The 21,024-nt window shown below is 40.6% G+C and overlaps 1 protein-coding gene across 3 annotated transcripts in view; it reads left to right on the top strand.

Annotated features, from left to right (window-relative positions):
* Positions 1 to 21,024, top strand: part of CTNNAL1 (catenin alpha like 1) — a 65,021-nt gene that overhangs the window by 18,535 nt on the left and 25,462 nt on the right. For 2 of the 3 annotated variants that reach the window (XM_081803337.1, XM_081803336.1), the window contains exons 3-8: positions 7,275 to 7,462; positions 9,117 to 9,236; positions 11,862 to 11,951; positions 12,970 to 13,140; positions 16,260 to 16,460; positions 18,876 to 18,962. In XM_081803337.1, coding sequence (XP_081659463.1) covers positions 7,275 to 7,462; positions 9,117 to 9,236; positions 11,862 to 11,951; positions 12,970 to 13,140; positions 16,260 to 16,460; positions 18,876 to 18,962 — 857 coding nt within the window. The remainder of the gene's footprint in view (positions 1 to 7,274; positions 7,463 to 9,116; positions 9,237 to 11,861; positions 11,952 to 12,969; positions 13,141 to 16,259; positions 16,461 to 18,875; positions 18,963 to 21,024) is intronic. The other variant, XM_081803335.1, reaches the window with a different exon arrangement.

The following is a 21,024-nucleotide window of genomic DNA, read 5'->3' as shown; positions in this document are numbered from 1 at the left end:
GGAGTCTTTGGGGTTTTCCACATAAAGTATCATATCATCTGCAAAGAGTGAGAGTTTGACTTCTTCTTTGCCGATTTAGATGCCTATTTTTTTTTTTTAAATGAATTTTTTATAGTGGTTAGGCGATGGGGGCCGGGGTGAGAGTTCCTGCACGTAGGCAGGGCCTTATGTGGTTTGAATCTCCAACCAGTGGCAAAGGAGGGAGCGCCCAGCCTTTCTTATCAACTGGCTTAAATGTAGGGCAGAAGGGGGAAGAAAAGGGGTCAAGCTTAAAAGGTGTTAGCAGTTGAACATCAGAAGATGGAGTCAGACTCCTCATGAGATAGTTTCCTTCTTACAAGGACAGTTGTGGTTACATTTAGGGCCCATGCAGATGATCCAGAGTAATCTCTCCATCTCAAGATCTTTAACTTCATCAAGTCAGCAAAGTCCTTCAAGCCATATAACATTCACAGGTTCCAAGGGATTAGGACCTGGGTATCTTTGGGGGCCATTATTCAGCCCACCACAACCCACCACTGATTTTGCACTCTTAGTGCAAATAGCAACATACTGCAAAAGGCAAATAACTTCTTGATATTATGAGAACAGTTGCCATGGACCCCTTAAAAGGGTCTCAGGGTCCCCCACAGGTCCATGGGTCACACTTTGAGAACTGTAGCTCTGGGGTATGTAGGTAGAAGTGGACTTAACTAAGTTCATAGGGATGTACAACTTCAATTTTACTTGATATTGTCAAACTGTTCTCCTTAAAGGTTGTAGCAATTTGTATCCCACCACCAAGGTGGCAGGGTTCCTGTTTCCCCACATCCTCACCAAACCTGGCGTTATCAGATTTAAATTTTTTGCCAACATGACAGATGTGACACAATCTTACTCTTTTTTTTAGATTTATTTATTTATTTAAGAAATCTTTGCACCCAATGTGGGGCTTGAACTCATGACTCTTGAGATCAAGAGTCGAATGCTTTTCCAACTGAGTCAGCCAGACACCCCAACACAAATCTTATTCTTGTTTTACTTTGTATTTCTCTAATTTTTTTTAAAAATTTTATTATGTTATGTTAGTCACCATACATACATCATTGGTTTTTGATGTGGTGATCCACGATCCATTGTTTTCGTATAACACCCAGTGCTCCATGCAGTACGTGCCCTCCTTAATACCCATCACCGGGCTAACCAATCCCCCCTCCCACTCCCCTCTAAAGCCCTGTTTGTTTCTCAGAGTCCATAGTCTCTCATGGTTCATCTCTCCCTTCAATTCCCCCTCCCCCATTTTTCCCTTCCTTCTCCTAATGTCCTCCATGCTATTCCTTATATTCCACAAATAAGTGAAACCATATAATTGACTTTCTCTGCTTGACTTATTTCACTTAGCATAATCTCCTCCAGTCCCATCCATGTTGATGTAAAAGTTGGGTATAATCTCATATTTTAAAAAGGTCACTGGTGGTTTCTATATGGAGAGTAGATATTAGGAGACATGAGGGTGAAATCAGAGACCAATTAGAAGGTTGTTGCAGGGCTCCAGTTGATGAATGATGACGACTTAGATCAGGTCATCACATTTGAGGTGGTGAAAATCAGTTGCATTTGGTTGTATTATCAAGGTAGAGCTGATACGATTTACTGATAGTTTGGATGTGGGATGTGACAGAAAGAGGAGCCATGGATAACTCCAAGGTTTGGAGTATGAACAGCTAGGGAAATGGTGGTGCCATTTACTGAGATGGGCAACCCTGAGGGAAGAGCAGGTGTGTTTGGAGGATCATCCTAAGTGAGATAAAGCCAAGTAAATACAGAGGGACCAACCAGATCATACATGGTCCTGTGTGTTATATGAGTGACTTTAGGTATTACTCTATAGATGACAGGTTGAGGAATTTTCAGCCAGATAAGAGACATAGTTTTGTGTTAGAAATCTTTCTGGTAGGATGGAAGAAATGAACAAATGAGGGTTGATTAGAGAGAGTTGAGGATAAAGGCAGGGAGATTAATGTGGAAACTTTTACAATAAACCAGGCTAAGCCAAGGCAATGCCTTAGGGATAATAACAGGGAGAATACCTGAAATATTCATTAAGGTGGTTAAATAGATAGGTCTTCGTTATTGGTTAAAAGCAGGGAGGATTCTGAGTTGACTCGAGTTTGTAGCCATTCACTGTGCTAGTGAATAGATTTTAAGTGGGGAAGGAAGGATGACCTTATTCTATTCATAATTTATATTTTGCCTACATTTTATTTTTTTTTTATTTTATTTTTTATTTTTTTAAAGATTTTTTATTTATTTGACAGAGACACAGTAAAGAGAGGGAACACAAGCAGGGGGAGTGGGAGAGGGAGAAGCAGGCTTCCCGCGGAGCAAGGAGCCCGATGCGGGGCTCAATCCCAGGACCCTGGGATCATGACCTGAGCCGAAGGCAGACGCTTAACGACTGAGCCACCCAGGCGCCCCTTGCCTACATTTTAAAGAGGATTTGAAATAGCTTACAATAAAAGATACATGTTTAATAAATCCATTGCAATGGGAGATGAAAATAAATATACTGGAAACTTTGGCCAACATTGTTACTCTAATTAAGCATGAAATTTATCTTTGTACTTCCTGGAAGGCAAGACACAAATGTGGGAAAGAAAGGGTTATATAATTCTCATTGTTTGTTGAAAGGAAACAAACCAGCTTGTCAAGTGGAGAGCAACTTCTTTCCTGGCACTAAATTACTGTGTGGGCGCTTATACAACAGACATTACATAATGCAATGGACAATTTAACAGAAAATGTGGAGATGTTCTACATATTACTGTTTTTTTATAGCAGCCCTTAATTAAAGCAAGAGTAGGGGTTTTTGAATGAAAGGGCAAGCTGAGTCCTACTCACCTTATGGGCTTTGTAGGATGTCACTGTGATCAGTATAGGGTGAGAAAAGAGGACGTGGTCCACCGACTCACACTCCTGTAGACCGTGGCACTTGGAAGCCATCTGTTGTCATGGGCTCCACCTGTTGTCTCTTTTTGAAGTGCCCTTCCCCCTCTTGAGAACTACCTCTTCTGTCACTCTGGTAAGAGAATGAGAATGGCGCCTCCTGGAGTTGTGTAGTATGGAAGCCTTATTTTCTCTTAACAGTTAATGTACAAATTTCAGACTTAACTTGAATCACTCCTGAAATGTTTCTAGCCCACTCAGCCCATAGTAATCAATTTCTCCTTTGGACAATTTAATATTTATTTGAGGGAAATAATGTAAAGTAGTGATAAGGAACTAGGATTTTGGAGTCAGACTGCCTGGATTTCAGTCCCAACTCTTCACTTGATAGCAGTGTGATATTGGGCAAGCTATTAAACTTTTTTAAACCTCAGTTTTCTCATCGATAAAATGGGGTAATGTTAGTGTTTATAGAAGTGTTTTGATATAATGCATGTATGCATTTGGCACATAAAAGGACTCAATAAGTATTATCATTATAATTGTTATTATTTTTTTTTACTTTTCTTTCCTCTGGTGACTTCTTTTTTTTTTTTCTTAAAGATTTTATTTTTAAGTAATCTCTGCACCCAATGTGGGGCTCAAACTTACAACCCTGAGATCAAGAGTCACACGCTCTACCCACTGAGCCAGCCAGGGGCCCCTCTTCTGTTGACTGCTTGCATTGTATTTTTACATTTTGTTAAATTGAGGTATAATTGGCATATAATGTTATGTTAGTTTCGGCTGTATAACACAATGATTTGATATTTGGATGTACAGTTGACCCTTGAAAAACACAGGGGTTAGGGGCACCAACCTCTGTGCAGTTGAAAATCCATGTATAACTTTTGACTCCTCAAAAACTTAACTCCTAATAGCTTACTGTTGACCAGAAGTCTTACCAATAACAAATGGTTGATTAATACATGTTTTGTATGTTATATGTATTGTATACTGTATTCTTACAATAAAGTAAGCTAGAGAAAAGAAAATGTTATTAAGAAAATCATAAGGGGGACGCCTGAGTGGCCTAGTCAGTTAATCGTCTGCTTTTGGCTCGGGTCATGATTCCAGGGTCTTGGGATAGAGTCCCACATCCGGCTCCTTGCTCAGTGGGGAACCTGCTTCTCCATCTGCCTGCCGCTCCCCCTGGCTTGTGTTCTCTCTCTCTCTGACAAATAAATAAATAAAATATTTTTAAAAAATCATAAGGAAGAGAAAATACATTTGCAGTACTATCCTGTGTTTATTGAAAAAAATCTGCATGTAAGTGGACCCACAGCATTCAAACCCACATTGTTGAAGGGTCAACTATATTGTAAAATGATCACCAAAGTAAGTCTAGTTAACATCTGTCACCAAACATAGTTAAAAATTTTGTGTGTGTAGTGAGAACTTTTAAGATTTACTCTCTTAAAAATATGCAATATTTAAAAAAATATGCAGGGTGCCTGAGTGGCTCAGTCGTTAAGCATCTGCCTTTGGCTCGGGTCATGATCCCAGGGTCCTGGGATCGAGCCCCACATTGGGCTCTCTGCTCGGCGGGAAGCCTGCTTCTCCCTCTCCCACTCCCCCCTGCTTGTGTTCCTGCTCTCACTATCTCTCTCTGTCAAATAAATAAAATCTTTAAAAAAATATAAAAAATTAAAAAAATAAAATATATGCAATACAGTATTAACTATGGTTGCCAAGCTATATATCGCATCCCCATGACTTACTTGGTAACTAGAATTTTGTAATGTTGACTCCACCCAATTTGTGCCCCCTTTCAACATTTTTACTTGTCCCATATTTTTTATGGGAGCTCAATAAATATCTATAATAGACTGACTTTAGATTTTCACATTAAGACACAACACTAATTACATATACAAGTTAAAAATGGCAACCACGAAGCTAAAAGGACAGCATTGTGACTTTTTCAGGGAGCTAATTTCTGAACAGTCTACACTTGGAACAATTTTTGTAATGTTAAGGAAGAATTTGACCATGTTAGTGGAGCTAACCAAATGTTACCATCCCACATAGTTACGAGTTTAATGCCTGGGTTTAGTCAGAAAAAGGAAAAGTTACATAATGCCATATGGGCAGGCTCATATGTAGTATCTTTGAGGATTGAGAGCTGTAGGAAAAAGTAACATTTTCCAGAGGCAGAGAGGAAACATTTTTATCCTCAAAGCTATTGCAAACTGATACTTTTCCTCCTGCCCCTTTCTGTGCTCATGAAGGTTTAATGCTAACCTTTTTTTCCTCTGTATATTTTGCTATATAAACTGTATAGTAACCTATTGCTGTGTAACAAATTAACCCAAACCTAGCAACTTAAAACCACAAACATTTATTACTGCACATAGTTTCTGAGGGTCAGAAATCAGGGAGTGGCTTAGCCAGTGGGGTCTGGGTCAGTGTCTCTCTCCCAAGGTTGCACTCAAGGTGTCTGCTGGGCCTGTAGTTATCTGAGGGTTGACTGGACTGCAGGATCTGCTTTCCAGTTCCCTCTGTTGGTTGTTGGCAGGCTTCACTTCTTTGTTGGCTTTTGGGCAGAGGCCTGAGTTTCTCATCTATGCCTCTTTGTAAGAATGGCTGCTTACAACATGGTAGCTGGCTTCCCTTAGACAGAGAGAGAGAGAGAACAACCAAGATGGCTACCTTAGTGTCTTTAAAAACCTATCTTGGAAGTGACATACCATCACTTCTGCTGTACCAACCCTAGTATGATGTGGGAGGAGACAACACAAGGATGTATTAAATTCCAGGAGGTGGGAATCACTGGGAGCCATCTTGGAGGCTGGCTACCACAGACTTCTTCTATTAGTAGAGTTTCAGCTGTTGTCATGATAGGTAACCAATCCATATCTACAGGCTTGTCTTTTGGGTTTTCCTGTGTTGTTTCAAATTCCTGTTGTCTGAAAGTAAATTTATCATTTCCCTTTCTGTGCCTTTCTGATGTTTTTTTAAAAAGTAATTTAGGTTCACAACCTTGGAGCCATTTTTTTCATTTCTCTTTTTCTTATCACTGCTCAGGTACCAATTTTATATTTTCTTTCTCTGGTATCTCCCAAATCATCTTTTTTATGTTCCTGTAGCTACCGTCCTTGCAAGATCCTTACTGCTTCATACCCACAAATGAAATGCTGCCTGAGTAATACCCTGACTTTGAGTCTCTCCTTTCTCCAGACTGACCCTAAATCTTGATTTCATTATGTCACACCTTGTGACCTGTCCATTAAAATTCAGGTACTTTTACTCAAGATCCTTAGCCTATGGGCTGATACCTTATTGGGTATATATAATACTATTGACAAGGGGGCTTTTGTGAGAAAATCAATCCATGCACTAAGGTTTATATAGGATGTAAAAAATTACCTTGAACATTGCAAGATGATGGAAAGTTTATTTTTTAAATCTTGTTAAGTTAAACAGTAAAGTTTGAAAGAAATTACAGCCTGGCTTCATTTTTAAGGAGAACAAATATTTGTATTGTTTTACTGATAGATAATTGCTATTACAGAAATCAAAGCATTTTGCTAGCAACATTTTGATAGTGAAGAAGAGACTTGTTCTAGAGGGTTGGGCGTTCATTTGGTAGAATGGTTTATGCTGGGCATCATAAGAAGTATACATTCAAACAGCAAGCCTCAGAGTCAGCCTGTGTCTTAAGTTCTCAGGAGAGATACTTTTGTTTTTTTCCCACCTGGAGCCCAGGCTGCCCAACAGATAAACTTGCATATTATTTCCCTTTGCCTATGGATGATTTTTCTAGGCCCCCTTATTACTGAGGATGCCTCTCAAGAGGCCCAAAGCTTTGTCTTCTTTTCATGGGTGTTCTTAAGAACCCTAGCCTCTTCAGGCTGTGGAGATGGGCAGTGACTACCACCCCCGCCCCAGTACTTTTCTATCCCCTCACCCCTGGCCAAAGCCTTGGCAACTGCTTACTGCCCTACTTTAGATTCTTCTTTGGTTATTGGCCCTTGGGATTTCTCTTATTTGGTCTTACAGAGAAGAAGGCTTTTTTAGATCATGTAGTTTGCCATATCACTAGAATAAAAATTAAAATATTTTGCAAACTTGGTGAAGGCTACAAATTTCTCAAAGTTCTTAAGAATGTGCCATTATTTTGTCATTAGAGAGCCTCATACGATAATCCTTGTGCTCATCAAGGAGAAGCTGTTTCTTCTTCCTGAAATGAGACTCCAAAGCCAAGTGTCTACCCACTTGAGCACATTCCCTTCAAGAGTAAAGTCTGGATTTTAATTTAAGTGCATCTTATTCCCAATTTAACTTTTCACCCTTGCCTTTCTTGTTAGGAGAAACAATTGCAGCACTTACAGATATAAGCAGCTTGAATCATCCAGAATCTGATGGCCAGATCACAATTTTTACAGATAAAACAGGAGTTATAAAGGCTGCAAGATTACTTCTTTCTTCAGTGACAAAAGTGTTGTTGCTGGCAGACCGAGTAGTCATTAAGCAGATAATAACATCAAGAAATAAGGTATTTGTCTTTCTCGTGTTTCTATACTTGTGTCTTTTGGGGTTGTTCAAAAGTTGTTTTTTAGGTTAATTACAGGTAATTTGGCAATGCTTATCAATTTTAATTGTTTTACCTCCAGTTGTCTGTAGTTTAAAAGTGGTATTTCTTCTGTACCTATAATTCCTAAACAATGTGTGTACTGGGTCTAAACATTTAGATGTAAATAATATTTCTTCTTAGAAAATCGTTATCTGCTTGTTGAGGTTTATTCGTGAAAGCTTTTCATGTGTACAAATTTGGGAAGAAAAGCCAAGAACCATGACAGTGTATGTAGTAGAAACCTAGTTGATAAAAATACCAAATTCCTCAGGACATTTTTTTTTTTTCAGAGTCAGAGGATAATAATTTATAAGCTTAAAAAAATTCAGTCATCTGAAATTGCAGTTACCAGCACTACAAGAAATTTCTTTATGCAACATCCCTAGAGGTTATGAATAATCATAAAGCTCGCAGAATAAATTTAAACTCTCCAGTCTAGAACTCTTTCCAGTTGCTCAGATAATGGTCGTGCTCCCCCATCATCCAGCAAAGCCAGGGCATGGACAGTCACTTCTTTCCCTGGATAATTCCCTAGGCAAGGAGGAGGGCAGTCTGCCAGGAAAGGGATTGTCTCAATCAGGTTTGAGGACAGAACTACCTGATGGGTGTTGAGTGAACTAAAGAGTGTGAGTTTCAAGCAAAAAAGAAATTGGAGAGGTGGATCGGGCAGTGCTGGAGTGATAGGAAAAATACCCCTATCTCTTTGAAAGACAGAGTTTCTGCTCAGCGGTAGCAATCTGCCTTATCTGTGCTAGTCGCCTGGACTTCCTGAGCTGCCAGCGCAGGTTAACGTGCCAAACAGCCATCATATCCTCATTTTCAAAAGTAAACACAGGATATCTGTGTTTTCTTTACCTATCTTGGTCTGACGAAAGCTAATCCAGTACTATTATTTTAAGAGAAAAGTATTTGAAAATATATTTCACATCTATTTACTTTACTTTTAATATCAAGAAAACACCTAACATTGTCTGTGGGCTCTACTATTGGTTTCTCACTTTTTTTTTTTTGCCCCTGGCTACCCAAAGCCTCTTGGCAGTTAATTTATTCAACACAGACAATTCCTGGCTGATCCATACTGTTTTCCTGCTCTTGAAGCACCACACCTTCCTTTCCACTCCTCACTGTGCAGGTGACCTTCCTTCCACTTTCTTGGGAAGAATGGGGTTCCCCAAAGTGAACCTTAAGGCTTCTGTGTATTACCTTTATCCTCCCTGTCTCCCTAGTTCTCTGAAGATAGAATTACCTCTGTCCTGCACATGTCCACCTTCTCCAGACTTTGCTACATAAATGATCTCCTCCTGTATATCAAGGTGTTTCTTGTACTCTTTTTCCTTTTAATTTTCAAGTAAGCTCAGGTCTCCCCATCATAAAAACAAATCATTCCCTAGATGATTCTAACCTTTGGATGTGCTTCTACTTCTCTGGACTCCTCCTTCCCTGTCTTCCCCTGTGACGACTCCTTCTCAGCTCTCCCCTAGAATTCAGAGTTTCTCCTTTTTCCTTTCTTTTCAGACTTGACATCTCAGTCTCTTTCATGTCTACACCTGACAATCAAATATTCTTTGTTTTGCAGGTTCTTGCAACTATGGAAAGACTAGAGAAAGTGAATAGCTTTCAAGAGTTTGTCCAAATATTCAGTCAATTTGGAAATGAAATGGTGGAGTTTGCACATCTAACTGGAGATAGACAAAATGTATGTGTTTACCACATTTAAACATTTTCAAATACATGCATACTTTTTCATTTGGATGGAGGTGTGATCTTTGTGATTATCTGGGTTGGTTTATTTGCTTATTAAATTTATAACCTTGGTGTTGAAAGCCTTTCATAAAGGAGCTAGGATAAAGTAAGTAAATTTACGTGACTTTTTTTTTTTTTTGCATACATGTAATAGTTAAATATGTTCTTTTTTTTTTTTTTTTAAAGATTTTATTTATTTATTTGAGGGAGAGAATGAGATAGAGAGAGAGAGCATGAGATGGGGGACGGTCAGAGGGAGAAGCAGACTCCCTGCTCAGCAGGGAGCCTGATGTGGGGCTCGATCCCGGGACTCCAGGATCATGACCTGAGCCGAAGGCAGTTGCCCAACCAACTGAGCCACCCAGGCGCCCCAGTTAAATATGTTCTTACCACACATACTAGGAAAGGTCATATTTGCCTTCAGGGCTCAGATCTAATACTTCCTCTTTTAGGAAAATACATTTGACTCTTCTACCAGGGCTCAGGCAAATAAATTGAGTCATCATATATATTCTGTTAGTATTTTATTCTGTTTCTGTTTTTGTAACGTGTTATGTATTATTCTGCTGTTATCTATTTCTGTCAGTTTTCTCAGTAGTAATAAGTCAAGCCATTATTTATCTGCATTAGCTATGTGTTAGGTACTTGATACACATGATCTCATTAATTTTGAAAACATTCCTGTAAGACAGGTATTATTACTCTTTTACACCTGAGGAGATAGAACCTGAGAGGATAATAAACTTTCCCAAGGTCACTCATCTAGCAGGTTGAACTTCGTTATGTCTGATTTTGGAGCCTGTAGTTTTTAACCTACACTGTGATATTAGTGTTTTATAGGTCTGTTCCTCAATTTAGACTGTAAGCCCCCCAAATTTAGGGAGGTGGAAGACCATATTATATTTAGAGTTGACTTTTCTTTGTTGGGGTATTCATGCATTAGTTCATCTTGTCAGCAGGTTAGATATATAATAAGGGACCTCTTGAGATGTTTTGGTGTAGTCCCATAGAGTATCATCATGTTGGATGTGAACTTTCCTGGTTGTAGCTGGAGCTGGAAGAGGGGTATTGGCCTGGAAAGTGGCAGGCTGGTTTGTATGCTTCACCTAGTGCTTCTTGGACCATCTGGGTTTTATGGAGGCCTCTTTTTGTCCTGGGGACTAGACCTCTCTAACAGATTGAGATGCCCTCTTTTTCGCTCATTTGTTATCACTGTACAATAGATGGTGTCTTGTATGGCCTACAACCCACAAATGGAAAGACTGACTAATGTGACAGGTGAAAATTTTGTGTAATTCAAATTTCAGTGTCCATAAGTAAAGTTTTGTTGGGACACAGCCATGTTAGTTTGTTTATGGATTGTCTCAGGGTGGCTTTCACACTGCAATGGCAGAATTAAGTAGTTGTTTCAGACTCTGACCCAGAAAGCCTGAAAAATTTATTATCTGGCCTTCTGTTGAAAATGGCTGCTGACCTCTGATTTAGATGGCCATGACCAAATTATTATAAGAGTATTTGGTTCTAGATTTAATCACACTGTTTAGGTACTTTCTGTAATAGCACACATCCTTATCAAGGGCTCTATGAAGAGAAACTAAAAGAAAATAATTCAAAGCATGGTGCCTGCTCCAGATTTCATAATCTAGTTGGAGAAAATGATAGACCCGAGAAACATCTTCAGATTGTTTCAGAGCAGGGGCGCCTGGGTGGCTCAGTCGTTAAGTGGCTGCCTTCTGCTCAGGTCATGATCCCGGGGTCCTGGGATCAAGGCCCATATCGGGTTCCCTGCTCACCGGGAAGCCTGCTTCTCCCTCTCTCGCTCCCCCTGCTTTTGTTCCTGCTCTCGCTGTCTCTCTAGAGACTTTTTCTTAAAAAAAAAAAACAAAACTCTGTTTCAGAGCAGCATATTGGTTAAGTTTAACCAGACATGGTCTCTGAAAGAGTTGACTTCTAAGTATCTAATCTGAAGGAAATAATAACCCATAACTGCTCGATAACTAGGTCACTCTTTTTTTTTTTTAAAGATTTTTTTTTTATTTATTTGAGAGAGAATGAGAGAGAGAGAGCACATGAGAGGGGGGAAGGTCAGAGGGAGAAGCAGACTCCCTGCTGAGCAGGGAGCCCGATTCGGGACTTGATCCTGGGACTCCAGGATCATGATCTGAGCCAAAGGCAGTCGCTTAACCAACTGAGCCACCCAGGCACCCTAACTAGGTCACTCTTAACGGAGTAAAGCATAGGACGGTTGTTTCGGGTCGGGAGTGAGGTATATCCATGTGGGCACAAGAATGTCAGGTGTGCAGGCCACCAGCGTGCGAGCCATGAGGCCTCCCACTGCTCCGTCTCAGGCCCTCAGTCCCTGGCTCTGCCACCCTCAGTAAGGGCACCTGCTTCTTTCCACAGTGTGTTGATGGATTTAGATCAAAGCGGTGACATTTTATCAAACTTTCTCCTGGTTTTCTTCACTTTGTCACTTTTTAAACAATGTTACTTAATTGATTCTTGTTGCGTAAATGATTTTTTTCATGAAATTGTTTGCAGGATCCTAGACCGCTCAGTGGTTTTATTTCTTTTTTAGGATCTGAAAGATGAGAAGAAAAAGGCAAAAATGGCAGCAGCCAGGGCAGTTCTTGAAAAGTGTACAATGATGCTTCTCACAGCCTCAAAGGTAGGGACCCTTTTGTTTTACCTGCTTAAATGCATCTACTTTATATGGTTTACATTTTTAAAAAGGTCGAAGTGATAACTTGGAGCATAGGCTACAGCAGTCAGATCTCAGTTATCCTTTAGCAAGAAGGCTCACTTCCTTCCCCGGTTCCAGACGGCAGTCAGTCCGCGAGTCAGCGCTCCGTGAGCAGCCGAGCGCAAGGTGGCGTGTGAGGTGCCGGGAGTCGGGGCCTGTCACGCACGGTCACTGCCCACAGGGTTTGCCAGGCTCGTCGGGGAGCCAACACATGTACTGTCGAAAAAGCGAGGCAAGTTAGAATCTGTTAAGTACCAGTGGAGTATTAATCCAGCCTTTGGTTTGTTTATTCTGTAAATTCATATGTCTGGTTCCTTATTCTACTATTCACAAAATTGTCAGTCGAGTGCTGGTGATTCCAAACAGCAGCTGGCCAGCAACTCGGTACAATTCAAGAAAAAACTAGTCAACAGCTCGTGAGCAGTTTATTTAGAATTGCCTTGTCTGCTCGCAGGATTTACTCTAGGCTGGGTTAGTGAGGCCACCACAACAGCTCCCTGGAGCCGGCTTGCAAGGCTCTGTTCACATGGAGGCCCCCTGAGCAGCTTTCATTCACATCATTCTTAAAAAGTCAAAGATATATCCACTGTCATAGAACATGTGTTCATGTGTGCTCGTCCTCGTTCTTTTTTAGGTTTTGCACAGGGAAGGCAACATTTTAAAATAGTTTTAATCGTGATGAAGATAGTTCCCCCCCAAATTTTAAGTAAACTTACTGAGGTATAAAGATACAGTTTTGCACTCTGCCTTTTTCACTTAACCTTGCTATCGCTTTTTACTCATCCTGCTTCCACTTTTAGTGAGGAGAAGCAGCTGGGTGAGCCAGGGACCCAGGAGATTTTGGTAAAGAACCATTTTTATTAGCATGATATGTTCTCTGTAAGATTTTGTGTATTATGGTATGGGCCCAATCTGAAAATAAAAATTTTCAATTGTTTTGAAGACATGTCTCAGGCATCCCAACTGCGAATCAGCCCATAAAAACAAAGAGGGAGTATTTGACCGAATGAAAGTGGCATTAGATAAGGTGATTGAAATCGTGACTGACTGCAAACCAAGTGGAGAGACTGACATTTCATCTGTCAGTATTTTTACTGGAATTAAAGAATTCAAGGTAAGAATAGAGAGAATGTATTTTTTTCTTTCCATATCAGAGGAACATCTTTAGAGGTAGTATCCATGTTCTGGTATAATATTTTAGGATAGATGCTTCACAAAAGCAGAGATTTTTCTTTAACACAGTGTCACTCTGTATAAACTTAATATTCGGTAACATTTGGTTTAGTGTAGTTTGTATGGAGAACGTTGGTCTGGGGTTATGGTAGCTCCCGGGCCCTGTGTCACTGCATGGTTCAGCAGAAGCCTCCTGTCCTCTGTTTAGAAAGGTGTTACCTGCCCAGTCTTTTGAGCAGTGCTGTGCTATCCGTCTATGGCTTATGACAGACAGCAAATGGTTTCTGCTGGAATCCCTACTCTTCCCTGAGCTCTAGGGTGGATATTTTGAGACTTTAATAATAGTAATAGTATTCATGTTAATTAAAATCTGGAATGAACACTAATACATGCTAACATGTATTATTGAGCATTTACTCTGTGCCAACCCTGTTCCGAATGCTTTAAATGTATGTACCTGTAAAATCCTATAAGAACTATTGCTACTATACTGTTGGGGAGACTGAGAAATAGAGATTAAGTAATTTGCCAGCAAGGAAGTGCCAGAGTTAGGATTTGAAACCAGGCAGTCTGACTCAGAATCCCCCCCATTTTCGGGCAGAACTTCTCATGGGAAGTCAGAGAGCTGGTGAAGGTGCTCTCTGGGTCTGATTGAGGAGGGCCCTAGGAAATCATCTCGTACAAGCCCTCATTTAACAGCTGGGAATACTGAGGCCCTTGGAAGTTATCTATAGGCTAAGGGCTGCAGTGAAGATGGCATTCCTTCCGTCTTTTTAATTCCTACTTAGGTAGGAACATGGGATGAAAGAAAGTCATGGAAAGAACAGTTATTTTTAGGGGCTGTTGTCTTCCTGAATATTATCTAATTTAATCACTAACTTCCCTTTTAGGTGGGTACTATTATCATTGTGTTTTTGAGGAGGAAAGCTAGTAAGTGGTAGAACCCTTCTTTAGAACCAGGACTCACTAATCCCAAAGTCCGTGACCTTTCAGTTGATGCCTGTGGGTTTGCCTGTATGCTGCTGGTCCTGCCCTAACTCTCTTTCTGAGGGGAAAGAAGCTACAAAGACCAGTCATGGTTTTAGAGTTTGTATTGCCTGAGGGATCTTAGAGCTTATTTTACTAATCCCCTCTTTTTATAAAGGCCGAGGGGGGAGATGTCTTCTCAAGGGTTAAAGGATAATTAGGGAAACAAATAGGACGAGAGCCAAGTCTTTTGCTTCTTGCTGCTACCCTTGGGCTCCAGGTTACCTCGGGGCGGAGCTGTGCCTGAGGCTGCTGCCGCCGGGCTAGCTGCTGACCCTTCACCAGCCGCAGTCTGCAGGGCGGAGCTGTTACGGATAGACTCCGTCTCACCATCAGTGGGTATCTTTTTGGCATCTTACCATTTTTCCTGGTGGAGAGTATAATCTGTAGATGGAGACGGGATGCTTTACTGTGCTCAGTACTGTGAATATGTGGACGAATCTTAGGAAACCATATAAATGAATGGCTTTTGAAAAAACAACTCTACTCAGTTGCTGTTTTTTAATTTTATTTTTAAAAACATTTTTTTAAAACTATTTATTTGTCAGAGAGAGAGAGAGAGAGAGCACAAGCAGAGGGAGCTGCAGGTAGAGGGAGAGGGAGAAGCAGGCTCGCCACGAGCAGGGAGCCAGATGCGGGACTCGATCCCAGGGCCCTGGGACCATGACCTGAGCGGAAGGCAGATGCTTAACCAACTGAGCCACCCAGGCGCCCCTCGGCTGCTGTTCAAAAGCATGTGTATGTTCTTTCAAAGGGCAGAATCAAAAACCTTAACATAAATGGTGTATGGTCAACATGATTGATTTTTATGTTGTAATTCTGTTTAAATTCTAAATTCTCAGATGCTCCTTGTCAATTCCATACCTCACTTTTATCCATGTTCTTTCCTAGCTTAAAAAAAAAAATGCCATCTACCTAGGATGGGGTGGTTACTGGAGACACCTTGGGCCAAGAGGAGGAGGGGAAGCAGGCCCCGACTATGGCCTCTTGACCTTCCCAAATCTTAGTATTTTCGTGGGTCCTGTGAAAATGGGTCAGATGTAAGGATTAACTTGAGACTGTGTTTGTGAAAGGACTTTAAAGTGCTAAACAAATGTAAGCTATTCTTACCAGCACATTCAGTGTGAGCACAGTCTTGGTCATCACCGCGGATCGCCTCTTGGCCCAAGTTGTTTTGTGACTCCGCTCATGGGCTGGCATTTAGACCCAGCTGCAGCAGCATAGTGTCACGTAGGCAGCTGAGAGAGAGAAAGATGCGCCAGTGAACACATGTCCGTCACGCGTTCCGGGAACTCTGAGCACAGGATGGCTGAAGTGACAGGCTGTTGGGAACTTGAGGGGTGGTTGGACAGACTGTCAGAAAGATCTATAAAGTCAAGACCCTAGAGGATTTTGTGTTATGCAGTAGAAATTTGAGCTTAATTTTATACGTGGTGAGGAGTCAGTTGGAGGGAGGTGGCAATATCAGAAGCTTTCCATTTGAGAAAGATGATACAGGTAGAGGATGGTAGAGAAGGTTTTGGTCAGGGAGGTGCTGTCGGACATAAGTCAAAATGTAGGGAGACCGGTTAGGTTACTAGGAGAGTTTTGCTGAATTAAGGAAGGAAAATTTGGTGCCTTTCCCAGCCCTTCCCATACTCACACCCTCTATACCCTGTCCCCCTGGGCTCAGCACAAGTTCATATTTGGGTGTAGCATCTTTCAGGACTTTGCCTCAGCACTTTCTCAGGTGCAAATTCTCTACCTGTGGGCTGGTTCATTTTTCCTACTGGTTGCTACATGATCATGCTTTTCTGCCTTAGTATTTACTGACTTCATAGGACTGTTGTATTAACAGCTGTTGTAGTGAATCTCTGTATGGTTGCTGGTGGCCCTTGAGCAACGTGTCCTGGAGAATAGAGGTTGTATTTCCCCCCGAGCCCTCAGACAGGGAAGGAAATTGCTAATGTCTCTCTGGGCACTCTTAGAAGTTACAGCCCATTTGGTTATGTGGGAATATTGACTCATGCAGATGGATATCCTTTCTGTTCTCAGATGAATATTGAAGCTCTTCTGGAGAATCTTTATTTTCAGTCAAAAGAGAATCTTTCTGCTACTCTAGAAGTCATTTTGGAGCGCACTGAGGACTTTACTGATTCTGCCTACACCAGCCATGAGCACAGGGAACGCATCTTGGAACTGTCAACTCAGGCAAGACTGGAACTGCAGCAGTTACTTTCTGTGTGGATTCAAAGTGTAAGAACTTTTTTTCGTCAGAGCGATCCTATACAATAGCTTTTTCCTAAAGCTCTGAGAATTGTGGAAGCTAACATGAATGTGGTCTGGAATGGGACAAGGATGTCTCATTCCTTTTCTCCCTCCTTCTTGGCCCGAAGCATCCTTCCCATCCAGCACTCATAGTACTTGCCATTTCTAGGCCTGCTGTTTCTCAGTTGCTCATCCTGGCCAGCCTCATTCTGTACCACCATCACTATCACAAGTTCATCCCATAATCCCCACTCGTCCACCAAACTTGCCTTTGGAAAATTCCTCCCCAAAATGCTTCTTCAGAGTGAAGAGCCCTACCTAGAGGTTCTCGTCCCCTGAGTCTTACTGCCAAAGCCATTCACACGTGCACAGTGCTTAACTCTGAGGACAGCTGATTTATAGACACAACAATTTATTTTATTATTTTTTAGAGAAAGAAGGAAGGGAAGGGGGGAGGGAGAGGGAGAGAGAGAATGTGAGCATGGAGCCTGAGGTGGGGCTCGATCTCACAACCCTGAGATCATAACCTGAGAGGGAATCAAGAGTCAAACACTTAACCAACTAAGCCACCCAGGCGCCCCTACAGAACAACAATTTAGACAATTTATTGACGCCTAGACTCAGTGAAGACAAGGGTAGATCCAGCAAGCAGGTAAAAAATTTTTCAACCTTGCACTGATTCCTGGTCTAAGATTGTAAGCAGCCTACCTCTCAGGTAGACTGCTGGTGTGCATACAGCCTGGGAGGTTATGTAGTGAGAATGGTAAAGATGGACAGAGTTGGGGGTCCCTGGCTGGCTTATGGTAGAGCATGCAACTCTTGATCTTGGGGTCATGAGTTCGAGCCCCATATGTGGTGTAGAGTTTCCTTAAAAAAAATTAAAAAAAAGACGGACAGAGTGGGACAACATAGAAAGTGTGTATCCAGACTCTTGTAGAGAGTGGGTACAAAATTGAAAGGTAGAGGCTTGAGACTGGGCTGTGGCACTATTTATTTATTTCTTAGACCTAGGGTATGTCAAAAAAAGTATTTAATGTGATTTACAACGTACAGTGTAGATGGAGCAAACATGGCAGCTGTGAACAAAAGCTTTGGCAGTAAAGACAAAGAGGGGTGAATGTGGCTGAGAATAGTGAATGAAGCAGCAGTTGACTTTCATGTAAAGCGATTGGTTTTTGAATGAAGAGTGGATATAAATCAAGATTTCTCCTATTCCTTGGCATCATGACAGTGCAAATGCTCATATTAACGGGAAATTAACCTAGAGTAGAGTGCTGTCACGGCTAAAAGCAATATTTTGTGATTACTTTGAAATATCTATGTGATATCTAATCTGAAGTGTAGATTGCTTCAGTTTTAAATTTTAAACCCCACAGTCAACATGAAGAGTTTCTGTGAGGAAATGCTGTGTTGGGAATCCGAGTCTGTCAACACTTAAATTTGTAATTAGCACCTTTCCCATATTTCACAAGCGCTCAGATCTCTGAGTCTGCATGCCAGATGTATTGTTCATTCATTCATTTTTTTCAGCATTTGTTACTGAGTGCCTTTTGTATGCCAAGCACCGGAAATCTAAAGATGAATAAGATAAAATCTTTGCCTCCAAGAATTTTGCAGTGGAGAAAAGTGTGGGAAGGGGTAAGACAAGTACAGAAAGCTTTGTTAAGTGTCCTACCAGAGGTACAGACCATGTGTTGCAGGGACTTGAAGGAGGGCAAATTTATATTTAGGGAGAGGAATCAAGAAGACTTCTTGAAGATATTGGCATTTAACTTTGATTTATCCACTCTAAGAACTGAGTACCTCTACCTTAGATTTGCTGTGCCAGGTAATATGTATTCATTGGTGAGCAAAATAAATGTGATCCCAGCCTTCATGGAGCTTACCAAGGCTTAGTGGGGAAGATCGACTTTAATCAAAAAAAATAAAATAAAAAAAGTAAATATGTAATTGTAAACTAGAATAATTACTTAGAGAAAGATTAGAATGGGTAAGAAGAGAGCCTAATTTAGATTGTGTGATCTGAAAAGGCCTTTCTGAGAAAGAGACATTTATGTAGAGACTTAAAGGTAAATAGGATTTTAATTTTTAACTCCATTAAGAGCGAAGAGATGAGCATTCTGGGCAGAAGATAAAATAGAATCATTTTAGACATGATAAATTTATTAACAAAATGAGATTTTAAAAATTCATCTTTTTATAGTTACAATGGGAAAATATAACTAGATAGTTAAAATTCTATTTTCCATTCTGTCCATAAAAAGGTGAATTTTTAAAATCTACTTTTTTTATAACTCACAGAATGATATTAAACATTTATTATAATTTATTGTTCAAGTGAAATTGGAATTACCAGATTAAAAAGATGAGGTAACACTATATATGTATATTTTTAATTTTTAGCAAAGCAAGAAAACAAAAAGTATTGCTGAAGAACTAGAACTCGCTGTATTGAAAATCAGTCACAGTCTCAAAGAACTTAAGAAAGAAGTAAGTATAGTTTGAAATTTAGCCTCTTTTAATCCTTTGCTAGTTTATGTGGCATGGTATGTACGAAGTGCATTAGTATTAGTATGTCTGTGTGCCCAGAAGATGGTTTTCCATTTTGAAGCCACTGTTTTTTGTAATGCCGTCCTTCTCAAAGCTTGTACATGGATGTTCATAGCAGCTTTATTTATAATAACCCCAAACCGGAAACAGTCTAAGTTTCCATCCACAGGGGAATCAATAAATGAATTTTGGTATATAACTGTAACAAGTATTATTCAGTAGTAAAAAGGAACAATATTGATACAGGTAATCATATGGATGAATCACTAAAACATAACACTGAAAGAGGTCAGACACCAAAGAGTGTGTGTTTGTGTGTGAGTGGATGTGTATATATATAATTCCATTTAGAAGGAATTCTAGCAAAGGCAATACTAATTTATAATGACAGAAACCAGATCAGTGGCTGCCTGGGGTCAGAAGTTGGGGGATATTTACTACAAAGGGGCATGGGAGAACTTTGGGTGATAAAGGAAATGTATTAAAGGGCACCTGGGTGGCTCAGTTGGTTAAGCGACTGCCTTCAGCTCAGGTCATGATCCTGGAGTCCCGGGATCGAGTCCCGCATCGGGCTCCCTGCTCAGCGGGGAGTCTGCTTCTCCCTCTGACCCTCCTCCCTCTCATGCTTTCTCTATCTCATTGTCTCTCTCAAATAAATAAATAAAATCTTAAAAAAAAAAAAAAGGAAATGTATTAAATACTGATTGTGGTGGTGGTTACGTAGATATAAATGTCAAAACTCATCAAACTGTACCCTTGGTACATTTTGCTGTATATAAACTATAACCTTAATGTAATTGATTTTTAAAAATATTTTTTGGTTGAGAATTCCCTGCTTCCTGCAAAACTTGGTCATCTCATGACTTATTTGATCACTCTCAGGTTATTGAAAGTCACTGCAAGTCAGATGTTTGCCAACTACATCCAGGCTGTCTGTTTTAAGTCAAGTTTGGGGAGACATAGTCCTGCCCGTGTGCTTACATATTGTCTACTGTTTTTTCACAACGGCAGAATTGAGTAGTTGCAGTAGACACTGTGCAGCCTGAAAAGCCTAAAATATTCCCTTTGTGGCCCTTTACAGACTAAGTTTGCCAGTCCCTGCCTTAGGTCATGAAACACAATCTCAGTTCCATAATTAGAATGATTTCTCCAATATGTTAATTGCTGCTTTGCTATTCATTCAATTATAGGACTTACCCCTGTGTCCCAGCTCTCAGCCTCGCCTAGGGCTTTTGGGAAATGTGTGTGTGGTCTCTGATCTCTTTTCACACCTTTCTTCCTTTTCCCCCCTCCCTCTTAGCTTCAGTTCCTGATCTTTGCCAGGTGTGTGTGGCTCAAGGCCAAAAGAGAGGAAGTAGGAAGGTGGAAAGTTCTTTGAAACTGGTGCCCTTACAGGATGCTTTGGGCTCTGTTTAGGCTGACTTTGTCTCTCCTGGATGATTGCGTGTGTTCTTCAGAAGCCCTCCTGTGGGGCCCTCCAGCTCCTCACGGCAGCTCCTGTGCCGTCCTGCTCCCTCTACTCTGGGGTGCACCCAGTAAGCACCCATCAGCTCTCCAAACAGAGCTTCCTTATCTCTAATTCCCTTATTCTTTTATATTTTGCACAGTCAGGGGTTCAAGAGAATGGAATTGGGTTTTGGTTTTCTTTGATAAATTATATACATGATGATTCGTTTCACATTTTAGTGGACCTTCATTTTACCATCTTATTAAACATAGAAGGATGTTATGGTTTTCTTTGGTTTAAAAAAAAGCCTATCCATGTTTTCCAGCCTATTCAATTTTAACTAAACTATTGTTAAAATTTGACTATCAGTAAGAGGATTAAATCCTTTGGTGATAGACTGAGCAGCTTTCCACCAGCTTCATTTTCTTTACCTCTGAAATGAGTGTAACAACATCAACCTAGAAGAATTTTTTTTTTTAAGATTTTATTTATTTATTTGACAGAGAGAGAGACAGCGAGAGAGGGAACACAAGCAGGGGGAGTGGGAGAGGGAGA

Source organism: Leptonychotes weddellii, chromosome 14 (assembly GCF_054177405.1).
Source record: "Leptonychotes weddellii isolate Sample4059 chromosome 14, ASM5417740v2, whole genome shotgun sequence".
Classification (NCBI taxonomy): Eukaryota; Metazoa; Chordata; class Mammalia; order Carnivora; family Phocidae; genus Leptonychotes; species Leptonychotes weddellii.
Note: the sequence above shows the minus strand (reverse complement) of the source record. Positions and strands in the feature narration are given on the sequence as shown.